The 25,805-nt window shown below is 35.7% G+C and overlaps 1 protein-coding gene across 3 annotated transcripts in view; it reads right to left on the bottom strand.

Moving 5' to 3' along the window:
* Positions 1-25,805, bottom strand: part of PTPRK (protein tyrosine phosphatase receptor type K) — a 568,874-nt gene that overhangs the window by 196,954 nt on the left and 346,115 nt on the right. For all 3 annotated transcript variants that reach the window (XM_060029986.1, XM_060029983.1, XM_060029984.1), the window contains exon 7: positions 20,979-21,272. In XM_060029986.1, coding sequence (XP_059885969.1) covers positions 20,979-21,272 — 294 coding nt within the window. The remainder of the gene's footprint in view (positions 1-20,978; positions 21,273-25,805) is intronic.

Raw genomic sequence — 25,805 nt, 5'->3', positions numbered from 1 at the left:
TTAATACATTTTAAAAAATACCTTCAAAACACCACATTCTCCAAAACAATCTACTGGGAAAACTCCAGACAAAAGGGATATATCAAATGAAAAACAAAGGAGTAGATAAATCATGGTAAAATCACTGGTTACAAGCACTTAAATGTGGAAGTAGTGTGAAAAAGCAGTAAGAATTATGGCTACAAAATGAAACACAAATGTTACATAACATCACAATGTAAAATAACAATATTTCTGATACATTATTAATTAATAATTAGTGGTAGTGAACTAGGATATTCATGTTTATAGCAAAAAGTCAAGAGTTACCATCCAAAATAAATACTAAATTTCAAAAAATAATGATTTTGACCCTTTAATATTTATTTATGATCCATTTTCTTACCTCGTGTGATCTTTAAAACATACTTGACCTCATTGACTAGATTTGTTTTCCCATATTATAACAAACATAACACTCCCTCATACAAATCTCACAGATGCAATTCTACATGTTTTCATGGATATCCTATAAATTTTATGTGTGCAAGTTTATGTTTAGAATTGCTATAAAATCACCCAGGACTTTTTGGTGCACTGCATTGAATAAAACTTCTATGAAGGAAGGAACCAAAGAAAGAATGGAAAGAAACACTTGTGATGGGAAAATTTTACCTAGCTGATGGTCATTATTTTAGTTTTACCTACTTTCCTATTTTATTATATAAAAATTAATTAAATATTTATTGTTAAGAACTAGTGCATATGCAATACATTTTACAAGTTATTTTATCCAACCATTAACCCTTTCCTCTCTCTTTTTCCTCTTTACACACATATGCATACATACACACACATGCACATAGAAAGTGATGCATGAAATGAAATTCACCAAAAGTTAATGATCAAATTTTTTTTCCTGCATGATAGAACATTTAGGCGATTTTGTTTTCTTTTCTTGTACACTTGATTTCAACCTTTAAAACTATGATATGAATGAAACAGAAAAATCAAACTGACTTCACGGGCACTAAAAACAATTAGGAAATACAAACCTTATTTTTAAAATATCTACATACATAAAGTAATACAAAGCAGACCCAAAACCTACACACAACTAGGTAAGTAAAATAATCAAGATTTTCATAACCACTAATGAGGATATTTTTAAATTTTTTGCATTGCCTTCACTAAGACAAACTTTCAAAAATACCTCTAAATAAAGTTTATTATAAAGTTCATGTGGTACTGTAAATGAATATTCAAGGATTTATTAAAAATTAATGAAACTAAAACCTAATTTATCATCTTTGTAAAAGTTTATACAATAGAACAATTATAGTTCGATAAGTAAAAGATGACAAAAAAGCAAACAGATATGTAAAAATGGTTTAAAACTATGTGATATAGCATTGGATATTTATCAAAATTCTGTGTGATAGATGAATCTCTAGATTAGGTATCAATTATATGAGTATTTTTTTCTAGATATTGATGAGGAAAAAGATACTAAAATTCTGACCAGCAAGTTTTCCTGTGGCTTTAATATTAACTGTTCACAGGAGACTAGCTTTTAGAAAATCAATTTGCTCATAGCCTCAAGACAAAATAGTTTGGTAGCCACAAGAGGAAAGAGATACTCAAGAGGATTGCCTGAAGGATATGCATTACAGACAGTCCTCTAGACAGGCTCCATTTTATCCTTAAACCAAGGCTGAGCTCCAGAGAAGATGTTTTTTTTTTCCTTAGCCTCAGAATTAAGACAAGGTATATTTTCCTGAAGAAACTGACTTATTTATCTTATGAAACTATGACTTCTGTGGATAAGACTTTGGATCTTGGAGTCAGAAGTATCCAGATTCACATCCGAGCTCAACCAGTTAATAGCTGTGTGACCTGGGACAAAACTCTTAACTTCTTTGAGATTCCTCTCTGGCATACGTAAAATTGAACAAATCACCAGTCTGTGGGGCACTGCAATAATTAAATAACATAATTACGTGTCAAATACTGAGCACAGTTCTTAGAATGCTGTAAGTGATTGAAACATTAGCTTTTTATTATAAACAAAATAAATCTGTGTCAGTTAGCTTTTTATTATAAACAAAATAAATCTGTGTTTTAGATTTTGCTTTTACTACTAATAAACACAGAACCAAATCCATGGTCTCCCTAATAACACCAGATTAGATGACATAAATGTTTGTTTACTCTTATTACCCTCTAAATCTATCTGTTTTTTTCCCCTAGTGTCCCTTTTTCTCCCAAGTTACTTATCAATTCCTTTTCTTCTGTTCAATCTTGTATATTCTAGTAAACCATCTCAAATTGTTCTTGAAATTAAGAAGGATGTAAATAACACATATAATTGTATGTAAATATATAAATAATAAAATAAAGATTATTTGAATAATGTTTTATATCCTGTAAAATCAACACTGGTATTATGTTTTCTGTTACTTAAGTTCACTTAAGTTATCAATATCATCAAACAACAACTACCCACTTCAGGATTAAAATATACAAATTTCCAAAATTAATCAACAATGATAACAAAAAAAAACTTCTTTGGAATCATTCCAGTATTTAACCTGTGACAAAGCCTGTACTGTGCCTTATAAATAAGTATATGTTCAAACCTCACCACAATACAAAATACTATTACAACTTGGTTGGTGAGAAAAGCAAAATGGCACAGAATATGTACAGAGCCAGGAAAAAAAAATCCAATTTTAATAGTAAAGATTTCATTAATATCGAGTTTGATGGCAGGCAGTCTATCAAATGAAATCAATCTTAAAGGTACAAGTTTAAATTAAAAACTATACCAAAAATTTTTCCCCAAAAGTTTATTACATTGCTATTTGCTATGGAAAAAAGACTGTAATCATTAATTTCTAAATTAAAATCATATATAAAATTATTTTTCTACTTGTTATTCTTGTTATGCTTTTACTCAATATAGGCTACTTCATTGAGAAAGAATGATAAAGAGGCTAAAGACATGAATAATTCCTTTGTAATCTTGTTTGGGGGTTTAGAAAAACTATTGATTTTAGTTTGCATTTTCTAAAGTTAATATTTCCTAACTCAGTAACTTTATTTAAAATACAAACAAATCTTACCTGGCATATTAAGTTACCAGAGAAATGACCTCTTTCTCAGGAGTGCCACTTTGGGAGTTAGCACAGAATTCATGTGTCATCTTTTAAAGTAATAATGTAATAAACCTTTCATTTCCTCTCCACGAGATATATAGCAACTAAGATGTAGCAACTAAAGAAGAAAAAAAGTAAAACAACTACTTCCAAACCAGGCATGATTGCAAAGGACATTTTAGGAGTACAAAACTTGTAACTATAAAATAATCAAGGCAAAAATGCTTTGTTTTTTTGTTCATACTTCACACCAACTCAGAAACTATGAATGACTCTGAGAGGCTACGGTTATAAAAACTATACAATAGGTCTTTTTAGAAAAAAGAGCTCCAGTAAGAAAGCAAAAATTTTGTGAATCCCTTAGACATTGGTGCATGTGGACATAGATGTGCATAGACAACTGAGAAAATATAAACAAAGAAGCAAACTACGAACATCCATGGAAAACTTCCTTCAATTTCACTGTAAGACATTTTCTGGATATAATGATATAGCTTATAAAGGAACAAGGAAGTAGGATGAATTTGAACTCAGGGCAAGAGTGAGGGTAGGCTGGGGTGGGAAGAGAAGAAAAGGAAAATGGAAGAAAAATAACACCTTAAATAAAATTTTACTTTCCTCGATACAGTTAATCCAAAGTCATTTCAGCCAGAGTGTCACAACCTATATATGTATCAACTGGGTTTGTGTGATGAAAATTTGCCAAGCCAGAAGTGATGCAGTATTTGTCAAAAAGATTGAATTGCCCTTTCATATTAGTACAAAAAACGACAGTGCATGATTATTGCCACAAGCATGAGGTTGTTTAGGGATAATGTGAGCACCTTAACAGTAGGTAGTAATGGGAAATGTCTATCTCTTTTTCTTTCCGTTCAAGGTAGGCACTTTAACATGCCTTGTTACACTGCCAAACCATTTCTCACTCCAAACTTCTTAAATACTACCTCTCCAAGCCAAGGATATACTTTTAACTGAAGGCATATGCACTATTCATTGCTAAAACCATAATATAATAAATGGTTTACTAGTCCCATGAAAATTAAAATATTGTGTACTGTTTGTAATATGGGAGCATCTATGCTCTACTGTTCTGCTGCATGCAGGTCCATGTTCATTTCTCTATTATTCAGACTTTTGATGACAGGTATATTAAAAGGCTGTGATTATACCCTCTTATTTTTTTTAAAAGAATATTTCTAACTCCTAGTCTGCATCAGATCAATTCGTGACTTTAAATTTAAAATAATAGTAATATTACCCAATTTTAACTTTACTGTTACAAATATATGTATACATATTTCTGTCAAAATATATTTCCAGGAGCTTAATAGATTTCCAACTTTGACACTTTCTCTCAGAGTCAATTTCATAATAGAGGTCATACCAACTCATCTTCTTAAAAGTTAATAAAAGAATTGATTAACCAACTTTAGAATGTATTTCGAGAATCCTTTCATTGAAATTGTACACAACTAAATAAATGATTAGAATAAACAGAGGCTTAAAAAGGGCTTACTGATTACTTACAAAATTACAATTATAAAATATTGCAACTGAGAGAAAAAGTGATCAGCTAAAAAAAGTAGAAATCCCATTAACCTACCCCATATAATTAGCATTATACTCAAAGAGTAAGGAATAGTTTAAGCAATAAATCACTAAAATTTGTTTTTGTTTTAATAATAGGTAACTGTAGAGTCATTTCCTTAAGAAGATATTTGTACTGCTGTTTTACAATACAATCTCAGTCTTGCCGACCTACTTTTTAGACTACAAGAACATTCCACTAAAATCTGACAAAGAAACACTTATTTTCTGCTATTCACTGAAACAGGTACTTTATTTCACTTGCTCTGGTGAAAATCCTTGGAAAGTCTAGTTATTTAAATTTGTCCTACAGAGGCTTCTGGTTTGAGGGTATAAAGAATCACAATAATTATTTTAGTTCAGTTTCAAAGCACTCAAGTGTAGAATTTGATACAAAACTGAAAAAATAAGTTGTTATAACTCAAAGTTCTATTAGGATATCAGTGCAAACACAACTGTTTGTCCCATACTCGCATCCCAAAGAATGACCAAGCCTCTGCTGCTGTTAATCCCTCCTACACGTGCTCATGACCCTCTCCTGTCATGGTGCGGAGTTCCTAAGTGCATGCATTCTGCATAAGAACACCATGAATCTTTGAGATGAGGTACCAAAGGAGGTCAGAGAGCAAATGGGAAAGAGGACAGAAATGCACTCAACAGAGGGCAAGTTCGCCTAGGATCAGCTGGTGAAAACCAAAACTAAACCACATTTTGATTCTGCCTTTAGCATAATGCTCTGAGCTACTCATTATGGGGAACACTTAAAACGTAACTACGGATGTCATACTTCGACAAACTAATCAGTCTTTTTAAAGTATATACTGATCAAGTTTAATGCATTTGTAAATAAAAAACAGCCACTGTATTTTTTTAAGTTGGTTCTACATAAAAACATTGAACAGTTTCAGTAATCTGAATAGTTCATGCAAAAAGATATTAATGTATAAAATATAATTCAACCCTCCCCCAAATTTTTTTTAAATGTGGTTGAACAAAATTTACCTGAATTTCTAATTCAAGGAAAGCATACCCATGACTCCAACATCACGAATAAAATGGTGACGATGCCCCAATCTGTATATCCTGCTCTCTACCCTCTCTATTGAACTGTAGATCCATGAATATAACTGCCTACCCAATATCTCACTTCTAAAACTAAACATAGCAACCTCCCTTCCAACACTTTCCCAATGTTTTACCCCTTCAAGTTAAAAGCTGTCACTATACCTTACTTTTCCAAGCCAGAATTCCTTCCAATGCGTCACAAAATTCTACTGATTGCAACTCTCAAATCTCTTTCATCTCTGCCTCAGCATTGGAATCCTTACCTGCACTGCTTCAGTTCAAGTACTGATCAATTTTTTGCCTAGACTGATATTAGAAGCCTTCTAAATCTCCTGGAATCTCCTTTCAATCCTTTTCCCAACAACCACTAGAGAAATATTTCTAAAAACCAAACCATTCTAAACATTTCAGTAAAAATATTCAAACTACATATTCTTTAACTATTCTTTAAAAATCACTCCCTTGAACAAAATATTCTAATGTATTAAAAAATAATGTTAAAAAGTTAAGATGTACTGATAGATGAATAAAAAGTTGGAAAGATCGATAAATATATGATATAGGAAGTACAACAGAAGGAAAATTGTAGTGGTATTCAATGCATAATTCTTTCAGATATTCTGCATGTTAGTAATTCTTTAAATATTGGAGAAAAGTTGTTTTTAGTGAAATGGCTTGTTATGTAGAAATGGCTAATATTTACTGTGGGTTATTTCTGCGCTAAGTAAGCATTTTGCATGCATTATCTCTAGTGGTGTGCTGGAAAATGTTTAGCACTTTCAAGATGGTTTTGGCTCTCCAGAAAACAGAGGAGGTGGTGAGAGAAAATAGTCCTGATTTGCAGCATTTGCCAATCTCCATGCTCTAATATTCCCACTACAGTTTTAAGCTTCCCAAGACAGAACCGGAAGAGATAAGCATTGTGTCGTATCTCCAACATACAGATAAAATAGACATAGATAGTCTCAAGAACGTAGATAATAGTTCACTATATTAAAATAGTTAGGAACCTTTGAGTATGTATTACTTTTGTTTAAAATATAATTGATATAATTGTAAGTTTGTATGATTTATTCTTTAATACTGATTTTAAAACTGGCTGGCAAAATTCCTGAAAATTTAACAATCAGTTCTCAGCTTTAGCACGTGACTGATTATCTCACAAACAGCAAGTTGGGCAGGTACAATTATTTATCATAATTTTACAGATGACAATATGAAATATTAGAGAGATTCTTACTTGCCCAGTAGTAAATATTAGAGCCAGCTTTTAATCTAGATTTTACTGACTCACAAATCTCAGCTCATAATTGCTCATGATCTGCTGCTTCATAAAATTCTACTCCTACTTCAAGGCTCCTTTGTGCTTCCATAAAGCCTGAAAGCACATCTATTATGCCACTTATTGGTCTAATTATTTACCTATATACCTACCTGCTAAACTCTCTGGGCAGCTCAGCAAAGACATGCAATCAGGCAGCCTGGATTTGAATCTAAGAGTTTACACTAGTGCCTGGTGCATAGTAAGTACTCAATAAATGGTAATTACTATGATCATGATTCCCCAGATTTTGAGTGGCTGCAGAGCAGAGTCTTCATTTTAGAATACCCAGCACTTAAGGCACTATCTGGCATGTAGGACATACTCATGTAAAAGAAAACAAGAAAATGCAATCTGTGGGACTTCCCTGGGGGCGCAGTGGTTAAGAATCCACCTGCCAATGCACGGGACACGGGTTCAAACCCTAGTCTGGGAAGATCCCACATGCCCCAGAGCAACTAAGCCCGTGCGCAACTACTGAAGCCCGTGCACCTAGAGCCCGTGCTCCACAAAAGAGAAGCCACTGCAATGAGAAGCCCGTGCACCACAACGAAGAGTAGCCCCCGCTCACCGCAACTAGAGAAAGCCTGTGAGCAGCAATGCAGACCAAACAAAGCCAAAAATATAAATTAAAAAAAAAAATTCTTCTTTTAAAAAGGGAGTCACATGAATGTTTAAAAAAAACAAAAAGAAGTGCAATCTGAATAATAGTTTTGGTTTTCTCATCAAATAGCTGTAAGATGTTGATCAGATTACCTCACTGAGTCTCAGTGTGCAGAATAGTGATAAATGGGGGACATGGACTTGATTAATTATAAAGTACTATCTTGTGCTAAAACTGCATGACTGAATGCATGCCCTTGCTGGTCCATTAAAGTGTACTAATACAGTACTTACAGAGTAGTTGAAGAGTATGTGTCAAGTACTTTTCAGCCACGTAGAAAAAGGACAAGTGCATAATCCTCACTGCAACATTCACAATAGCCAATCACTGGAGTTAGCCTAAACTTTTATTAGAATGGTTAAATACATTCTAGCACATATATCCAATAGAATATTAAGCAATCACTGAAGATGATGGTTAGAATGTCCCGTAGAAACATGGGAAATGAGTTAATATCACAGCAAATAAAATAAGCAGAATGTAAACTGGTATATACATCTTAAAGAAAAAAGCATGGGCATGGAGAAAACTAATACTGCATTGACAAAAATGACAACAGTTGCATAAACACTGTAGTGTTGAAAATGCTTTTTAAAAAAATTCTATTTGTGAAATTTAGTGTAATGCTTTGTTATGGATAATTTATAAAAACTATTCGGGTGTATGTATTCTAATGAAGTCTTTACAAAATCTGGGACTTCCAGTAAGGCACCTCCAAAAAAATTAAGCTTAGGGATAGTTAGTGCTCCCCTGGCACATTTTCTCCTCCTAAGCAGAGCAAAGCTGGTTATTTTAGAGAGCAGACACATGCACAGTGCATATACCTATGATGCGGAATTCACCAGAAGACAGAATGGAGAAACACAAAAGGGAACTCTGGAACAATAATTCTGCTTTTCAGTATTCCTCAGTTATATAATTTTTAAGGTGGTATCCAAATTGTTAAAACTGATTGCAAAAATTTTAACGGAAAACCTAAACTGGTTCATTTAAGCTGAGAAAATCAAATATTAATTTAATTCAATGAGCTGACCTGTTGTAAAAGTGACTGGTTCATTGATATAACTTAGCCTTACAAAAATGCATGTTTCTCTTGGTGGACAGTAAGCCAGAAATAAAGAGGAGGCAGAAATGAAAGGATTATCTGAGCAGCTGGAAGGAGTGCTCAGAGAAAAACTTTTCTCCCTGTTGCTTTCCAGAATAAGCAGAGTTCTGTATTCTACTGATGTACTTTATGTGAGTTGGAAATACAGAGGAAAATAACCCATTTAAGTAAAATTAAATAGAATGAGTCAGTTTCCACATTCTGTCACTTGTTAGAAGTTAACTAAGTTACCTGTTAATTTTACTTTTAAAAACAAGATAAATGAGAGAAGTTGTCATCTCTTCACTTTTTGCCCAGCTCTACCATAGTGCTGGTAGGAGTTCAAAATTCACTGACTAAATGAAGGACAACAGAACTGCTGGCCCAACCCATGAGAAAGTCTATGTTAATAATCTGATGTATATAAATTGTGTTTTAAGAAAACAAAGCTTCATGCTCTACAGCATCATCACGTTTCATTATAATGCACGGTGAAGGAACAGCTATTGTTATCTTCATATTGCAGTTCTTAAACTACTAGAGTGCGCTCCAACATATCTGTCCAAAAATCACAAATTCATCAATATACCAATTTGTTTTTAAGTTATATTTTTTCCGCAAAGCTTTAAAATGCCATCGTATAATGGTGATAAAATGAGTGGCAGCTTAAGATTATGTTGTTCAGTATTGGATAAATTAAACCTCTAAAACATGTTCTTAAACTTCTTTTATTGTTATAATTTACTGGATGGCAAAAAAAGATTTAAAGAAAAGTTAATGAAGTATCTAAACAAACTTGTCAAAGAATACTGCCATTTATATTTCAAAACTACATATCCATTCCACTGTTCACCTGTAAGATATATCTTAGAGAAGAAAAAGGTATAGCAAAGCAATATATTATGATTTCCAATAAATGTTACCGTAAGTTTTGAGCAAGCATCCTATGTATATGGTGCTCTTGACTTAAGAAATGCCTAATAATTGGCAGAGAAATTATTTCACTTTCCTTCTATAATTACTGTTAAAAGGGGATCCTATTATATATATATACATATATATATTATATATATATGTATATATATAATATGTTAAAACAAAGGTATTTTGACAATAAAGTATTATAGATTCACATGTAAGAGTACAAAAAATATGATGTTCATATATTTTAACAGTACCAGCTTAAAACTACAATAACACATAAAAATAAACTTTTTTGATGACTATTTTTTTATTATGAAGTATTACATAGAGGTAGGAAATAGTAACAAAGCCAGAGAATGAAAGATGAGTTATTTTAACTCAAACTTCACCCATATTATTTGGCTGAGACAATTAAAATGGACATCACTCAATGATTTCTAGGCCATATCATATGTAGTGACAGCTGAATTTGCACGTATCTTGCTTAGGGTGACATGAACGCATGAATTTCTGCCCTTTGAAGTTCATTTTTTGTTGGGTTCACAAAGTGTAACATAACTTACAATACCCGAGATTAGAATCCACTCATTATTTTTCCTTCAAATATGCTTTTTTCTCCTCTGTAGTTTATATACAGGTTGGTGGAAAGGAAAAAGGATGGAAGAGTCATCCTTACAGTAATTATTAGCTATAATAAGGCCGTATCTTGTAGGAAGACAGTGAAGATCAAAAAATGAAATTCTCAGAGGATGATCACATCCTCAGATTTTAAGAGTAAAGTTAAATTATGAAAATAATGATACATCTTTATAAAGTAATTTTTTCCACTCAAGAAATCGTACAGAATGACCAACACTCTTCAAAAACACTAACTAGAATGGTTCTAAATAAGTGAGTTCCAAAAATAATAAGCTGTACTCCTCCCCCACCAAACCCTGCTCAAGAAAACAGGACTGCAATTTTTTTTTTTTTTGCCAAAGCCTGACTTTAAGAATTTTGCTTTTTATTCCAAAGCAACGAAAATAAATTATAATTCAAATAAGGAAGTAAACAGGCAGTGACAACTGAAGACAAAGGTAGATTCTCCGGGTAAAAAGGAAGAAAATCAAGGACAAGTCTGTGCACCAGTGTAACCACAATGGCACCATTGAAGAGGTCTGAAGTTCACAGGCTGAGTCTCTTGAGTCCATCCTTCATACAGAACGCATCCTTTAGTGTTTGATCAATCTTGACCCATAGCTTCTTTTTTTTTAACATCTTTATTGGAGTATAATTGCTTTACAATGGTGTGTTAGTTTCTGCTTTATAACAAAGTGAATCAGTTATACATATACATATGTTCCCATATCTCTTCCCTCTTGCGTCTCCCTCCCTCTCACCCTCCCTATCCCACCCCTCTAGGTGGTCACAGAACACCGAGCTGATCTCCCTGTGCTACGTGGCTGCTTCCCACTAGCTATCTATTTTACGTTTGGTAGTGTATATATGTCCACGCCACTCTCTCACTCTGTCACAGCTTACCCTTCCCCCTCCCCATATCCTCAAGTCCATTCTCTAGTAGGTCTGTGTCTTCATTCCCATCTTGCCCCTAGGTTCTTCATGACATTTTTTTTTTCTTAGATTCCATATATACGTGTTAGCATATGGTATTTCTTTTTCTCTTTCTGACTTACTTCACTCTGTATGACAGACTATAGGTCCATCCGCCTCACTACAAATAACTCAATTTCGTTTCTTTTTATGGCTGAGTAATATTCCATTGTATATATGTGCCACATCTTCTTTATCCATTCATCTATTGATGGACACTTAGGTTGCTTCCATCTCCTGGCTATTGTAAATAGAGCTGCAATGAACATTTTGGTACATGACTCTTTTTGAATTATGGTTTTCTCAGGGTATATGCCCAGTAGTGGGATTGTTGGGTCATACGGTAGTTCTATTTTTAGTTTTTTAAGGAACCTCCATACTGTTCTCCATAGTGGCTGTACCAATTTACATTCCCACCAACAGTGCAAGAGTGTTCCCTTTTCTCCACACCCTCTCCAGCATTTATTGTTTCTAGATTTTCTGATGATGGCCATTCTGACTGGTGTGAGATGATACCTCATTGTAGTTTTGATTTGCATTTCTCTAATGATTAGTGATGTTGAGCATCCTTTCATGTGTTTGTTGGCAGTCTGTATATCTTTGGAGGAATGTCTATTTAGGTCTTCTGCCCATTTTTGGATTGGGTTTTTGTTTTTCTGATATTGAGCTGCATGAGCTGCTTGTAAATTGTGGAGATTAATCCTTTGTCAGTTGCTTCATTTGCAAATATTTTCTCCCATTCTGAGGGTTGTCTTTTTGTCTTGTTAATGGTGTCCTTTGCTGTGCAAAAGCTTTTAAGTTTCATTAGGTCCCATTTGTTTATTTTTGTTTTTATTTCCATTTCTCTAGGAGGTGATTGACCCATAGCTTCTTAATTCTACCCATGTCATTTTCTTTTTCAGATATTCTTATGTTATTATCACTTAAGACATTATTAAGATATTATTTTACTGCTATTTCTACTTCCTAATTTCAAATAAAAACCTAGGACCAGAGGGGTATCCAGGATATTTAATGGAACTGATGCTGTTATTCAAATCATTTTCACCTGTCAGCTTTACTGCATATGCAAAATTCAATAAAAACAAATGAAGCCAATAAAAAGAGTACTTAATGATACTGTTAACAGACTCAGCATGTAGTAAAGTACTGTGGATAAATTAAAAGTGTCATTTTTACTGGTACCAAATGCTTTCTAGCAACGAAATAAGTCAAAAGAAGACAATTTTAAGCTGAAAGCAGCCCAACTCTACTTAATTAGTTACACAGCTATTGGAAAACGTGCCATAAACTGTACATATGGTTAAAAGTACATCCCATGCCTGAGGCAAAAAACAAAAGGGGCAGTGGGAAAGAGGATTTCATATTTGTTTACCTTTCATGACTCTTATACTGGGGTTCCTAGCATTATAGACTACTAGGAGACTTAACAGAAGTTGCTTATATTATAAATTAATCTCTCTCTCCATTGAAATTTAGAATAACATTGCTATCATCCATGGGCCCCAGAGAATTCAAAAGCAACCACACAAATTACTTGGATAATTTAAATTAGGATGTGAGGGACTTCCCTGGTGGACCACTGGTAAAGAATCCGCCTTACACTGCAGGGGACGCGGGTTCGATCCCTGGTGGGGGAACTGGGATCCCATATGCCACAGAGCAACAAAGCCCGTGTGCCACAACTACAGAGCCCACACACCCTGGACCCTGCAAGCCACAACTAGAGAAGAGAAAACCCACACAGCACAACTAGAGAGAAGCCGGCGCACTGCAACTAGAAAGAAACCCCAGCGGACCGCGCGCCGAACGAAAAAAGATTCCACATGCCTCAACAAAGATCCTGCATGCTGCAACTAAGACCCGACACAGCCAAAAAATAAAATAAATAAATAAAATAATAAATCTTTTAAAAAATAAAAAAAATTAGGATGTGAATTATATTTTCAATTTAATGCCTCCATCTGTGCATATAGTTTCCCTATGTGTTAGAAGAAAGGAAAAAGAGAAGGCAAATCATCCTTATGGTGACTACCGGCTGCACATCGTTTTATACATTATTTCACAGTTAAGGAATTAGGGATAAGGCTAACAGAAGTGTTAATCCAGCTGTGTTCAGGAAAGAATGGTTGATATTGTTTTCAAACATATTGCTTGAGAAAAATGGTTTTGGGGTCAGAAATTAACCCCCTCATCTCTGGAGTTCCAAAGTGCTTTGTATTTTTATTATATAACTTACTATACTTTTATTGGTATTATGGTTTCTTACACTAGACTGTCAGTTCCTGAAGAGTAGGAAGCCTGTCCTACTAATGTTGTATCTTCTATAGTCCTCAGCATGGCAATGTATACAACTCCAACCTCAATAAAATTTATGAAATGAATAAATATCCCACCAAATACACAGTAGCTCTTGAATTTCTCTCCAATCCTTCATAATTTTCTCCTCTACAATAACGTATTATACCATGGATTTTGCATGCGTATTAAGGACACTGGTTGACCCATATATTTGAAAAAGAAAAGTAAATCAAACAATAAAGTAAGTTAGATCACCTATAAAATATCTTTAAAATCCCTTTAATGAAAGGAACTTTGATTATTAGAAATGACAATATTTCCAGGAATTTATAGATATCCTATTTCTGATCTACAGTAAGAGAGACATGCTATAGTGAAGATAATAGACAGCATATTTTGATTATAAGCATGATTTCATGGTTTTTCCGCTCCCAGTCTTTCCTTAGTTCTAACTCCTCTTCCACAGAGAGATGACCTTTCTAAAAGCAAATCCAGTAATGTCAATCTGCTTCTTAAAAACAACAGGATAGCAGCCTGGGCTACATTAGCCCTGGCCACATCCCACCTGCAGCTTCTGTTCTACCACAGCCCAGAGTCAGCCAATGCTCCATCTATTTTCATAATCCAAAAAACATCAGCAATGTTAACAACTGGGATAAGCATATGGTTCCCTCTGTTTTTTATTCTGTTTTCTGTTCTTTCTGCCTTAAAAACTCATAGTCAATTTTTAAGATCCAGTTTAAAAGCCATCTTTTCCTGGTGACAGCTTCTCGGAAACACTTTCTTGAAAAACAGGAAGAGCTTCACTGCTTTCACTTTGCATTTTACTCTGTTTATAGGGCTGTCCCTCGTGACTACTAGGAACTTAAGTGCAAGGCACTGCTTGTATAACTTTGAAGACCTAGTACTTAACCCAGTGCTGTTAACAAACGACAAAGCCAATAAAATTTCTCTGAATAGATAAATGTCTTTCAAACTGAAATATTCCCTACAGAATCTGAAAAACAAAATCAGGTTTTACTCACTAAAAAAGAAAAAAAAATCTATAAGAGGGTTTTACTCTTTTAGATTTTTAAGAAAATTGAAGAACTGTTGTTTTCCATTACTTCTCTTATGGCTTTTTAGATTTAGTTTTTTTTACTTCAATAATAATAGCATTGCCTTTAAAATTTTTTGCTCAAAAACAATAAAGAAGCCATGTAAAAATCATATTAATAAATTTCAAAAAAAATTTAAAACAAGCACTGATATAAGCCTTCAACTGAAATCAAACCATATGGCAACCTTATACTGTTAAACCATACCAATTCTTACAGAGCTGTTTATTTTGTTTTTTGTTTAACTGCAAGGCTGAGTTTCAATGATAAATAGTCTTTGTGATTGATAACTATCTTAGACCACAATAAAAATCAATATATGGTTCCACTTTGCTGATGATACTATAGCTAAAAGGCCAAAATTTAATTCCTTACTCTGTGGTTTCTGGTGTATGCCTGAGTATTGTTTTGTTTCCTTCCATTTTGGACTTAGGAGAGAAAAAAATGCAGTTTTAGTAAATGTTTACGTTTAAAATAAGACACTCTCTTTTTCACTGCTTCATAGATCTACATTTTTCAATGAGAATTGCCAAGAGCACTGAACTTCAATGTAAGAGTAGAGAGTAGCTTTCCCAACTGTGTAAATATACTACGTTCTGGACACCCTGAACTCTTGACTTTCCCTATGAAGAAGATGCTGTTAAAATGTCAGTTAATCATAAAGCAGTGCCACAGTGGGTTACCCAGAAGCAGAAGGCAATTTAAAAGAGCAATTTTAACATGCAATTGCCAAAGCAAGCAATGCAGACAATTTCTGATGATGGCATATTTTATTCCCATTTAATAAGAGAAAGAGAAAACTGTATTTTCTTAGCTTCTGTACCAGATGGTATACCCAGAGGAAATAGACACACTGAAAAAACAAGTATGCTTTCTTTGACTGTTCAGTGGAGTTTTTGAATTACTTCCCATTTAAGACAATGTCACATTTATACCTTTTTAAAAATGTATAAAATGCCTGAAAAAGCATTATGTGAACAATAACATGGGTCAGGCTGTAAGCTAACAACGAAGTAATCATACCCCTCAGGCACATAGAGAAGCATGAGGCAAGGGTAGGTGGCTACAGGCACCAGAGGCTGTAATTACCACCTCTCCTAACTTGAGTAACCCTGAAGCAGGTAATTGCACTTACCAAATGATTTTAATGTACTTCAGAAAGAAAACAAAGACACAGCTTTGGCAACTAGGTAGGACATTTTCAGAAAAGAATAGTGTAAAACATTTTTTACACTTCTTTAACTGTTTAAAATATTTAAGAGTGTATACTTGAGTGTCAACACACTAATCAATTGTGCTTTTAATAAAACTGAAGTTGCAAACATTAAGCTGTTTTCTCAAGGAATAATTCAGCCATGAAGATTCAATTTTTTTAAATGTACATCCCTCCCAGACATCACACTTTCATTTACTCAGGCTACACTCTTCTTCTGAAAGGGGGTGGGGGTGGGAAAGATCGCCTGTAGTAGGAGAAAGAGGGGAAAAAATTCAGGCTTTTCAAGTTCCAGAAAATGGGTGTGAGCCCCAGTGGCCCAGTTGGCTGAGGTTAGCCAAATCATTGTTTTTATTTTGTTTTTCTTGAATCTTAGATTCACCAGCTACAAAACTGGGATAATAATATCCAAATAATTATAAAGCAGTACCAATCAATACTGAATTATGAAAATCTACACTTGCATTTAAAATACAAAATATACTCATTAATACATAAATAAAACCATTTCATTAATTTGCTGTAAAATTATTTATTGACAGATCTCTGCCAAGAATGAAAAAGTTTACTATTGCCAGAAGTAAAATGTCAAAGGCTTAACTACATTAAAATGGAGTTTTTAAGACACCAAATAGTAACTAATTTACCCTTTGATAGGTCCCTAGTAGTCAAAAATTGTTCCTCTGTGATTCACCAAAATAAAATAAGAATTTCTGAGAGACTGAAAGTAATCATCATCCCTTTGTTACTTATAAGAAATTCATGTGAAATTGATATCAGACACATACATATAGCTAAAAAAAATTTATACTTATCTTCAAAGGCTTCTTGGTGGTCTAACATGTAGAATGCATTAAAATAGCTATTTCAAAACAATAAATATTTACTCAACCAGATGATATTAATGGTAAAACACTACCCTACACCATGACATTCTCCTAATATTTGTTAAAATGGAATGGTTTATAGAACCAGTATTCAGAGTTTGCACAATTTAATAGAATTAGATGGGAACTTCTCCAAAAGTTATGTTTGGTGTCTTAAAGGGATCATTTCCCCAGACCATGAAGAATTTTTGTACTAAATATCAGATAATATCATAGCATAAGTTGTGTTCTATTTTGTTGTTATAAAACACCAGGCTGAGTCTAGTGATGATGCTGGTGTTGGTAGGGTTTGAGGGATCTTAAACCTGGGGAAAGGAACCTTGAAGAGAAGTGGATGGACATCATAAATTTAACCTTTACTGACTCTGTATTTAGACATGCAATGTTTATCAATTATATCCAACTTCTACTTTTCAGGATTATTTAAAAATTAATAGAATATATAATTGCATAAGCTTTCCCTCTTTTTCTAATAATAGAGCAAGATTAGTAGACATTCCTATAAAACAGTAACCAGTTTCTCTACAATCTACAATGTACCTGGAAATCTAGTTTATAAGCACTTTTTTTTTACCATAAAACCTGCATCAAACACACCTTATGAGGACATAAATAAATTAATAAAGATATGTGACAAAGACTCACCACATGTGAAAGATAGTTTTAAAAAAAACTTTTTAAATTTGGAAGTAAAACTACAGATGAGTGAGCTTGATACCATTTTATGCCACAGAGCCCACAACTTAAATGTTTCTCAAATAACATACCAGAAAAAAAGACCAATATTATTTCAAAATGTCAAGACATTTATAAATTTGAAAGCAGCTATGAGTGTAAGTTATTTTTACTCTATCCCCTCCCATACAGATAAGGTTATTCTCAAAGTAAAATATCTCAAACACTTTACAGTCCTATTTTTACTTACTGCAGCTCAATATGCATTCTGAACATAAGTATTCAATAGGGATAAATCAATGCTCATCAACATGTTCTTTTCATCCACTTAATAGAGCATAACTAGCCTTAAAACACAATTTCATTATCCATTCACCTGTTGATGGACATTTAGGTTGCTTCCATGTCCTGGCAATTGTAAACAGTGCTGCAATGAACGTTGGGGTGCATGTGTCTTTTTAAATTATGGTTTTCTCAGGGTATATACCCAGTAGTGGGATTGCTGGGTCATAAGGTAGTTCTATTGTTAGTTTTTTAAGGGACCTCCATACTGTTCTCCATAGTGGCTGTATCAATATACATTCCCACCAACAGCGCAGGAGGGTTCCCTTTTCTCCACACCCTCTCCAGCATTTACTGTTTGTAGATTTTTTGATGATGGCCATTCTGACCGGTGTGAGGTGATACCTCATTGTGGTTTTGATCTGCATTTCTCTAATGATTAGTGATGATGAGCACCCTTTCATGTGTTCGTTGGCAATCTGTATGTCTTCTTTGAAGAAATGTCTATTTAGGTCTTCTGCCCATTTTTGGATTGGGTTGTTTGTTTTTTTTATATTGAGCTGCATGAGCTGCTTGTATATTTTGGAGATTAATCTTTTGTCAGTTGCTTCGTTTGCAAATATTTTCTCCCATTCTGAGGGTTGCCTTTTCGTCTAGTTTATGGTTTCCATTGCTGTGCAAAAACTTTTAAGTTTCATTAGGTCCCATTTGTTTATTTTGTATTTTATTTCCATTACTCTAGGAGGTGGGTCAAAAAAGATCGTGCTATGGATAAAGAAGATGTGGTACATATATACAATGGAACACTACTCAGCCATAAAAACGAACAAAATTGAGTTATTCATACAGAGTGAAGTAAGTCAGAAATAGAAAAAGAAACGCCATATGTTAATGTACATATATGGAATCTAAAAAAACAGTACTGATAAACCTAGTGGCAGGGCAGGAATAAAGACGCAGAGTAGAGAATGGACTTGAGGACACAGGGGGGAAGGGGAAACTGGGATGAAGTGAGAGAGTAGCAATGACATATATACACTACCAAATGTAAAATGGATGGCTAGTGGGAAGCTGTTCCACAGCACAGGGAGATCAGCTGGATGCTTTGTGATGACCTAGAGGGGTGGGATAGGGAGGATGGGAGGGAGGCTCAAGAGGGAGGGGATATGGGGATATATGTATACTTATAGCTGATTCACTTTGTTGTACAACAGAAACTAACACAACATTGTAAAGCAATTATATTCCAATAAAGATATATTAAAAAAAAACCCACAGTTTCATTTATTTGCCATCTCCATTGGCCTTCACACCAATGGCCGATTTCAAATAATTCCTAAGTTAAAAAATTACATTATATTAACAACACATTGTGTGGTACTGTAAATTTTTAAGGATCTATTTTGATGAAATAAAAAAATAAGAAGGCAGATGAGATATTTAAAAGAAAGAAGTTAGGGCACAAAAAGTCACAAGGAAGATCTCTGGAATAGTAAATCAACACTTATTATTTTAATTCGTATATACCTTATAAGGATTAAATGTAGGCAGAAAAAGGTAATTCTATCAGAAAATATGTGTAGGCAATATCTTCAGTAAAATGGATATCACTATTCATCTTTTTATGTTAGCACTGGATATTAATTTTGGAAGAGTGAGCTACTTCTCAGTTTCCATACTGTCTCCTTTTTAAATTATTTCTCTGACTAGTTGAGGTTGTAGAGTTAAATTGTTTTTCCCCTCAGGAAGTTCATTTACTACAATAAGAATAATTTGTCACATTACCTAGAATGAAAAGACATAGCTGTACAACAAATTTGAAAAGGAATTTGTGTGATTTAGGCTGAGCCATGGAGACTTACCAGTGTTTTTGAGGTTAAGCTATTTTTCAACCACAGGATAAATGTATGACACCAATCAGCAAATTACTAGACTCTGTTGTCTACATCTGAGACTAATGATGGAGCCGTTAAGCTTCCTATTGGTGAGCATTTTTCAATATTAATATATGAAATATATTGCTATTTACAATTAATATATAAATATTAACATATAAAAATTGAACCAGAATAAAAACTATTTAGGGATGACAGTACATTAGGTAATTGCATGGATTTTGCTTTGATCTTAGATCAGTACTCTTGGTGGGTAGCCTCAGAATACTGTAACTGCTAAACAGATGTTAAAGAAACAAAAGACATTTTACAGGCATTTACACTTTCATAGATCCCCATGGTCTTAGTTTTCAATTTTCAGAACCTAAATCTATAAATGTTCAAGACGCATAGACCCAGGTACTAACTTTGCAGGTGTTTCAACATAATGCTTGATGGATAAAAAATGTTTCTTTCAACTGACCTAAAAAATTAAACTATTTTCAACAATAAAATAAACAGTGCACTAAAAGTATACTCTAATAACTTAGACAAACTTTTCAGTGGCTTTTAATAAATAGCTAACATTTTCTCTCATTATAACAATCGTACAATAAGAAACTAGGATGTATGCTTTTATATTACTTTTTATTTCACTTTTTATTCTTTCTTTGTGTTTTCTCCATGTGCTATTATTTTCACCACTCTGTTTCAGGCATTAGGAGGGCAATACAAGGCTTAAAAACATATGGAAAGCCTCTGTATTTTACAGCTGGGTGCCAAGCTGCTGCATTCATCCTCGACAACAGGATTTTCTGAATAGGAGGGTTATCTTACTGAGGACTGGCTCAGAGTAACTTTTCTTATGTGTATTATCAGATATGGCCTCTGCACTGACCATAACAAAATTACCGAGGAAGACAATTTCCACACAGTAGAAAGGTATTCAACGTTTGCTTGAACTGCAAAGGTTTTCTCTCTATATAATACATTCACCTGCATCAATCAGAGATTTTGGACTAAATATAAGCAAGCCAAGCAAAATTACCATGCAAGAAAAGACTGTGGATTCATAATACTACTGAAAAATAAAAGAGAAACATTCACACTGCCCTTACATCACTCAAATTTATGACATACTTAAGGCTACAACTGGAACTCTTAGAATAGTGTGACTAATCATGTACCAAATAATTAGTACTTTTAATATTGTATGAATATTGTATGTCTGATGCTAGATTCCTTCACTGGCAGAGTGGCCAGCTCTTCAGTCTTACCTGCACATTTGGTTCTGGTGATTAGTGGAGGTCCTGGAAGCCCCGTCCCGCCTTCACCAGGTCTTGTAAGTAGAACACGGATCTCATATTCAGTATCCGGATCCAAATGCCATAATTTATAAGTTGGAGCATTGACTGCATGGGTTTCTGTCCAGGATCCTGATGTCATTCTGTACTCTACTTCTTTCAGAATGATGGGACCATCACCAATGATGGAGTTGGCATTTAGCTGAATCAGCAAATATGTAGGCCCAACACCAAGCAGCTGCGGAGGAGCAATGGGTCTTGGTGGTTCTAGGAGAGACAAATGTGCAATCTCATTACTTAAAAATCCAAACGACTATAGTACATAGATATAGTAATATCTCTTGAAGTCTAAAGGCTTAAGGAATAATTTATTTAGGAGTTCATAATAAATGCTTAAAATTGGGAATGAGTGGTCTGGAAACTGTACTTTTAGAGAGCAAATACTTTCACAGATGGAATATGACCCTTTTACCACAAGTTTTCTTTTATTAAAAACATACCTCTCTGGGAGATAAATTTGTAAAGACACGGTTACCAAGGGAAATAAAGAGAAAATATTTAGAGATGGATAGCTCTGATTAGCAACTAAACACAGTACAGTTGATCTTTGACATTCTTGGCGTACTAAGACCTTTACAAATCTCAAAATTAATGAATACTGCTATAACTCATTTCGTTCATGAAATATGGCCAAGTATTGTTTTTGCTTTTGCTGGTTTTGTTTTGTATTTTTCTTTTTACTTCTGAAGACTTCCTGCAGATGAAATGAAAAGACGGCACAGCAAAGCTGAACTCAGGAGCTGATGCCCAGTGCTGACTTGTTTCCATACATCCACCTCTCAGTGTAGGAAACTGAAATTTACATGGGGGAAAATCACAAATCATTGTATATCACTGGCCTTTGTGAGTAGCATGTGATAAGGCAATGCATCAGGTATTAAACTCAAATGTCAAAGGTACACTGTAATTTAATTTTGAATAGCTTACATAATTTGCTTGAAAGAAACTTTGGGAAACATTATACCAATGTTTGAACTTATGGAAATGATGAATAATGAATTAGAGCATTTTTTCCTTTAACAACAATGAGGTGAAATTTGATACTGAATTTTATAGACCTCACAGCTCTAGCTCTGTCCATATGGTCTCTAATTAGTACATTACTATCAGGTGGGATCTTCTTTGAATCTCTGGAAAAACATTTATTGGCGAGGCCAAAAGACTTTCAAGGAAAGTGTTAATCTATAAAAAGTGAAAACTGCCCCTAAATTATTTTTTTTCTTTCTTTTTTTTTTTTTGAGGTACGCGGACCTCTCACTGTTGTGGCCTCTCCCGTTGTGGAGCACAGGCTCTGGACGCACAGGCTCAGTGGCCATGGGTAACGGGCCCAGCCGCTCCGGCATGTGGGATCTTCCCGGACCGGGGCGCGAACCCGTGTCCCCTGCATCGGCAGGCGGACTCTCAACCATTGGGCCACCAGGGAAGCCCCCCTAAATTCTTTTGAAGGTATTTTAAAAATGAGTTAAAGCAAATTACATGAAGAAAAACTATTAAATGGGAGGAGCTTCAAGATGGCGGAAGAGTAAGACGCGGAGATCACCTTCCTCCCCACAGATACATCAGAAATACATCTACATGTGGAACAGCTGCGACAGAACACCTACTGAACGCTGGCAGAAGACCTCAGACTTCCCAAAAGGCAAGAAACTCCCCACGTACCTGGGTAGGGTAAAAGAGAAAACAGAGACAAAAGAATAGGGACGGGACCTGCACCAGTGAGACGGAGCTGTGAAGGAGGAAAGGTTTCCACATACTAGGAAGCCCCTTCGCGGGCAGAGACTGCGGGTGGTGGAGGGGGGAAGCTTCGGAGCCGCGGAGGAAAGCACAGCAACAGGGGTGCGGAGGGAAAAGCGGAGAGATTCCCGCACAGAGAATCAGGGCCCACCGGCACTCACCAGCCCGAGAGCCTTGTCTGCTCATCCGCCGGGGCGGGCGGGGGCTGGGAGCTGAGGCTCAGGCTTCGGAGCTTAGATCCCAGGAGAGGACTGGGGTTGGCTGCGTGAACACAGCCTGAAGGGGGTTAGTGCGCCATGGCTAGCCGGGAGGGAGTCCGGGAAAAAGTCTGGACCTGCCGAAGAGGAAAGACTTATTCTTGCCTCTTTGTTTCCTGGTGCGCGAGGAGAGGGGATTCAGAGTGCTGCTTAAAGGAGCTCCAGAGATAGGCACGAGCCGCGGCTATCAGCGCGGATCCCAGAAACGGGCATGAGACGCTAAGGCTGCTGCTGCCGCCACCAAGAAGCCTGTGTGCGAGCACAGGTCACTATCCACACCGCCCCTCCGGGAGCCTGTGCAGCCCGCCACTGCCAGGGTCCCATGATCCAGGGAAAACTTCCCCAGGAGAACACACAGCGCGCCTCAGGCTGGTGCAACGTCACGCCGGCCTCTACCACCAAAGGCTCGCCCCGCACGCCGTACCCCTCCCTCCCCCTGGCCTGAGTGAGCCAGAGCCCCCGAATCAGCTACTCCTTTAACCCCGTCCTGTCTGAGAGAAGAACACATGCCCTCAGGCGACCTACATGCAGAGGTGGGTCGAAATCCAAAGCTGAACCCCGGAAATTATGTGAACAAAGAAGAGAAAGGGAAATCTCTCCCAGCAGCCTCAGGAGCAGCGGATTAAATCTCCACAATCAACTTGATGTACCCTGCATCTGTGGAATACCTGAATAGACAACGAATCATCCCAAATTGAGGAGGTGAACTTTGGGAGCAATGATATATATATATATATATTTCCGTTTTTCTCTTTTTGTGAATGTGCATGTGTATGCTTCTGTGAGTGATTTTGTCTGTATAGCTTTGCTTTTACCATTTGTCCTAGGGTTCTGTCTGTCCGTTTTTGTTCTTAGTATACTTTTTAGCGCCCATTATCATTGGTGGATTTGCTTTTTAGTTTGTTGCTCTCTTCTTTTTCTTTTTTACTTTAAAAAGATTGTTTTAATAATTATTTTTTATTTTAATAACTTTATTTGATTTAATTCTATCTTCCTCTTTCTTTCTTTTTTTTCTCGCTTTTATTCTGAGCCGTGTGGATGACAAGCTCTTGGTGCTCCAGCCAGGCATCAAGCCTCTGCCTCTGAGATGGGAGAGCCAAGTTCAGGGCAATGGTCCACAAGACACCTCCCAGCTCCACGTAATATCAAACGGCGAAAATCTCCCAGAGATCTACATCTCAACGCCAAGACCCAGCTCGACTCAATGACCAGCAAGCTACACTGCTGGACACACTATGCAAAACAACTAGTAAGACAGGAAAACAACCCCACCCATTAGCAGAGAGGCTGCCTAAAAGCATAAGGCCACAGTCACCCCAAAACACACCACCAGGCGTGGAACTGCCCACCAGAAAGACAAGATCCAGCCTCATCCACCAGAACACAGGCACTAGTCCCCTCCACCAGGAAGCCTACACAACCCACTGAAACAACCTTAGCCACTGGGGGCAGACACCAAAAACAACGGGAACTACGAACCTACAGCCTGCGACAAGAAGACCCCAAACACAGTAACTTAAGCAAAATGAGAAGACAGAGAATCACACAGCAGATGAAGGAGCAGGGCAAAAACCCAACAGACCTAACAAATGAAGAGGAAACAGGCAGTCTACCTGAAAAAGAATTCGGAATAATGGTAGTAAAGATGATCCAAAATCTTGGAAATAAAATGGAGAAAATACAAGAAACGTTTAACAAGGACCTAGAAGAACTAAACAGCAAACAAACCGTGATGAACAGCACAACAAATGATATTAAAAATTCTCTAGAAGGTATCAATAGCAGAATAACTGAGGCAGAAGAATGGATAAGTGATCTGGAAGGCAAAATAGTGGAAATCACTACTGCAGAGCAGAATAAAGAAAAAAGAATGAAAAGAATTGAGGTCAGTCTCAGAGACCTCTGGGACAAGATTAAACACACCAACATTCGACTTATATGGGTCCCAGAAGAAGAAGAGAAAAAGAAAGGGACTGAGAAAATATTTGAAGAGATTATAGTTGAAAACTTCCCCAATATGGGAAAGGAAACAGTTAGTCAAGTCCAGGAAGCACAGAGAGTCACATACAGGACAAACCCAAGGAGAAACACGCCAAGACACATAGTAATCAAACTATCAAAAATTAAATACAAAGAGAAAATATTAAAAGCAGCAAGGGAAAAACAACAAATAACATACAAGGGAATCCCCATAAGGTTAACAGCTGATCTTTCAGCAGAAACTCTACAAGCCAGAAGGGAGTGGCAGGACATATTTAAAGTGATAAAAGGAAATAACCTACAACCAAGATTACTCTACCCAGCAAGGATACCATTCAGATTTGACAGAGAAATTAAAAGCGATACAGAAAAGCAAAAGCTAAGAGAATTCAGCACCACCAAAACAGCTTTACAACAAATGCTAGAGGAACTTCTCTAGGCAGGTAAAACAAGAGAAGGAAAATACCTACAATAACAAACCCAAAGCAATTAAGAAAATGGTAATAGGAACATACATATCGATAATTGCCTTAAATGTAAAAGGATTAAATGCTCCAACCAAAAGACATAGACTGGCTGAATGGACAGAAAAACAAGACCCGTATATATGCTATCTACCCACTTCAGACCTAGGGACACATACAGACTGAAAGTGAGGGGATGGAAAAAGATATTCCATGCAAGTGGAAACCAAAAGAAAGCTGGAGGAGCAATTCTCATATCAGACAAAACAGAGTTTAAATAAAGACTTACAAGGGACAAAGAAGGA

This window comes from Delphinus delphis, chromosome 14 (assembly GCF_949987515.2).
Source record: "Delphinus delphis chromosome 14, mDelDel1.2, whole genome shotgun sequence".
Classification (NCBI taxonomy): domain Eukaryota; kingdom Metazoa; phylum Chordata; class Mammalia; order Artiodactyla; family Delphinidae; genus Delphinus; species Delphinus delphis.
Note: the sequence above shows the minus strand (reverse complement) of the source record. Positions and strands in the feature narration are given on the sequence as shown.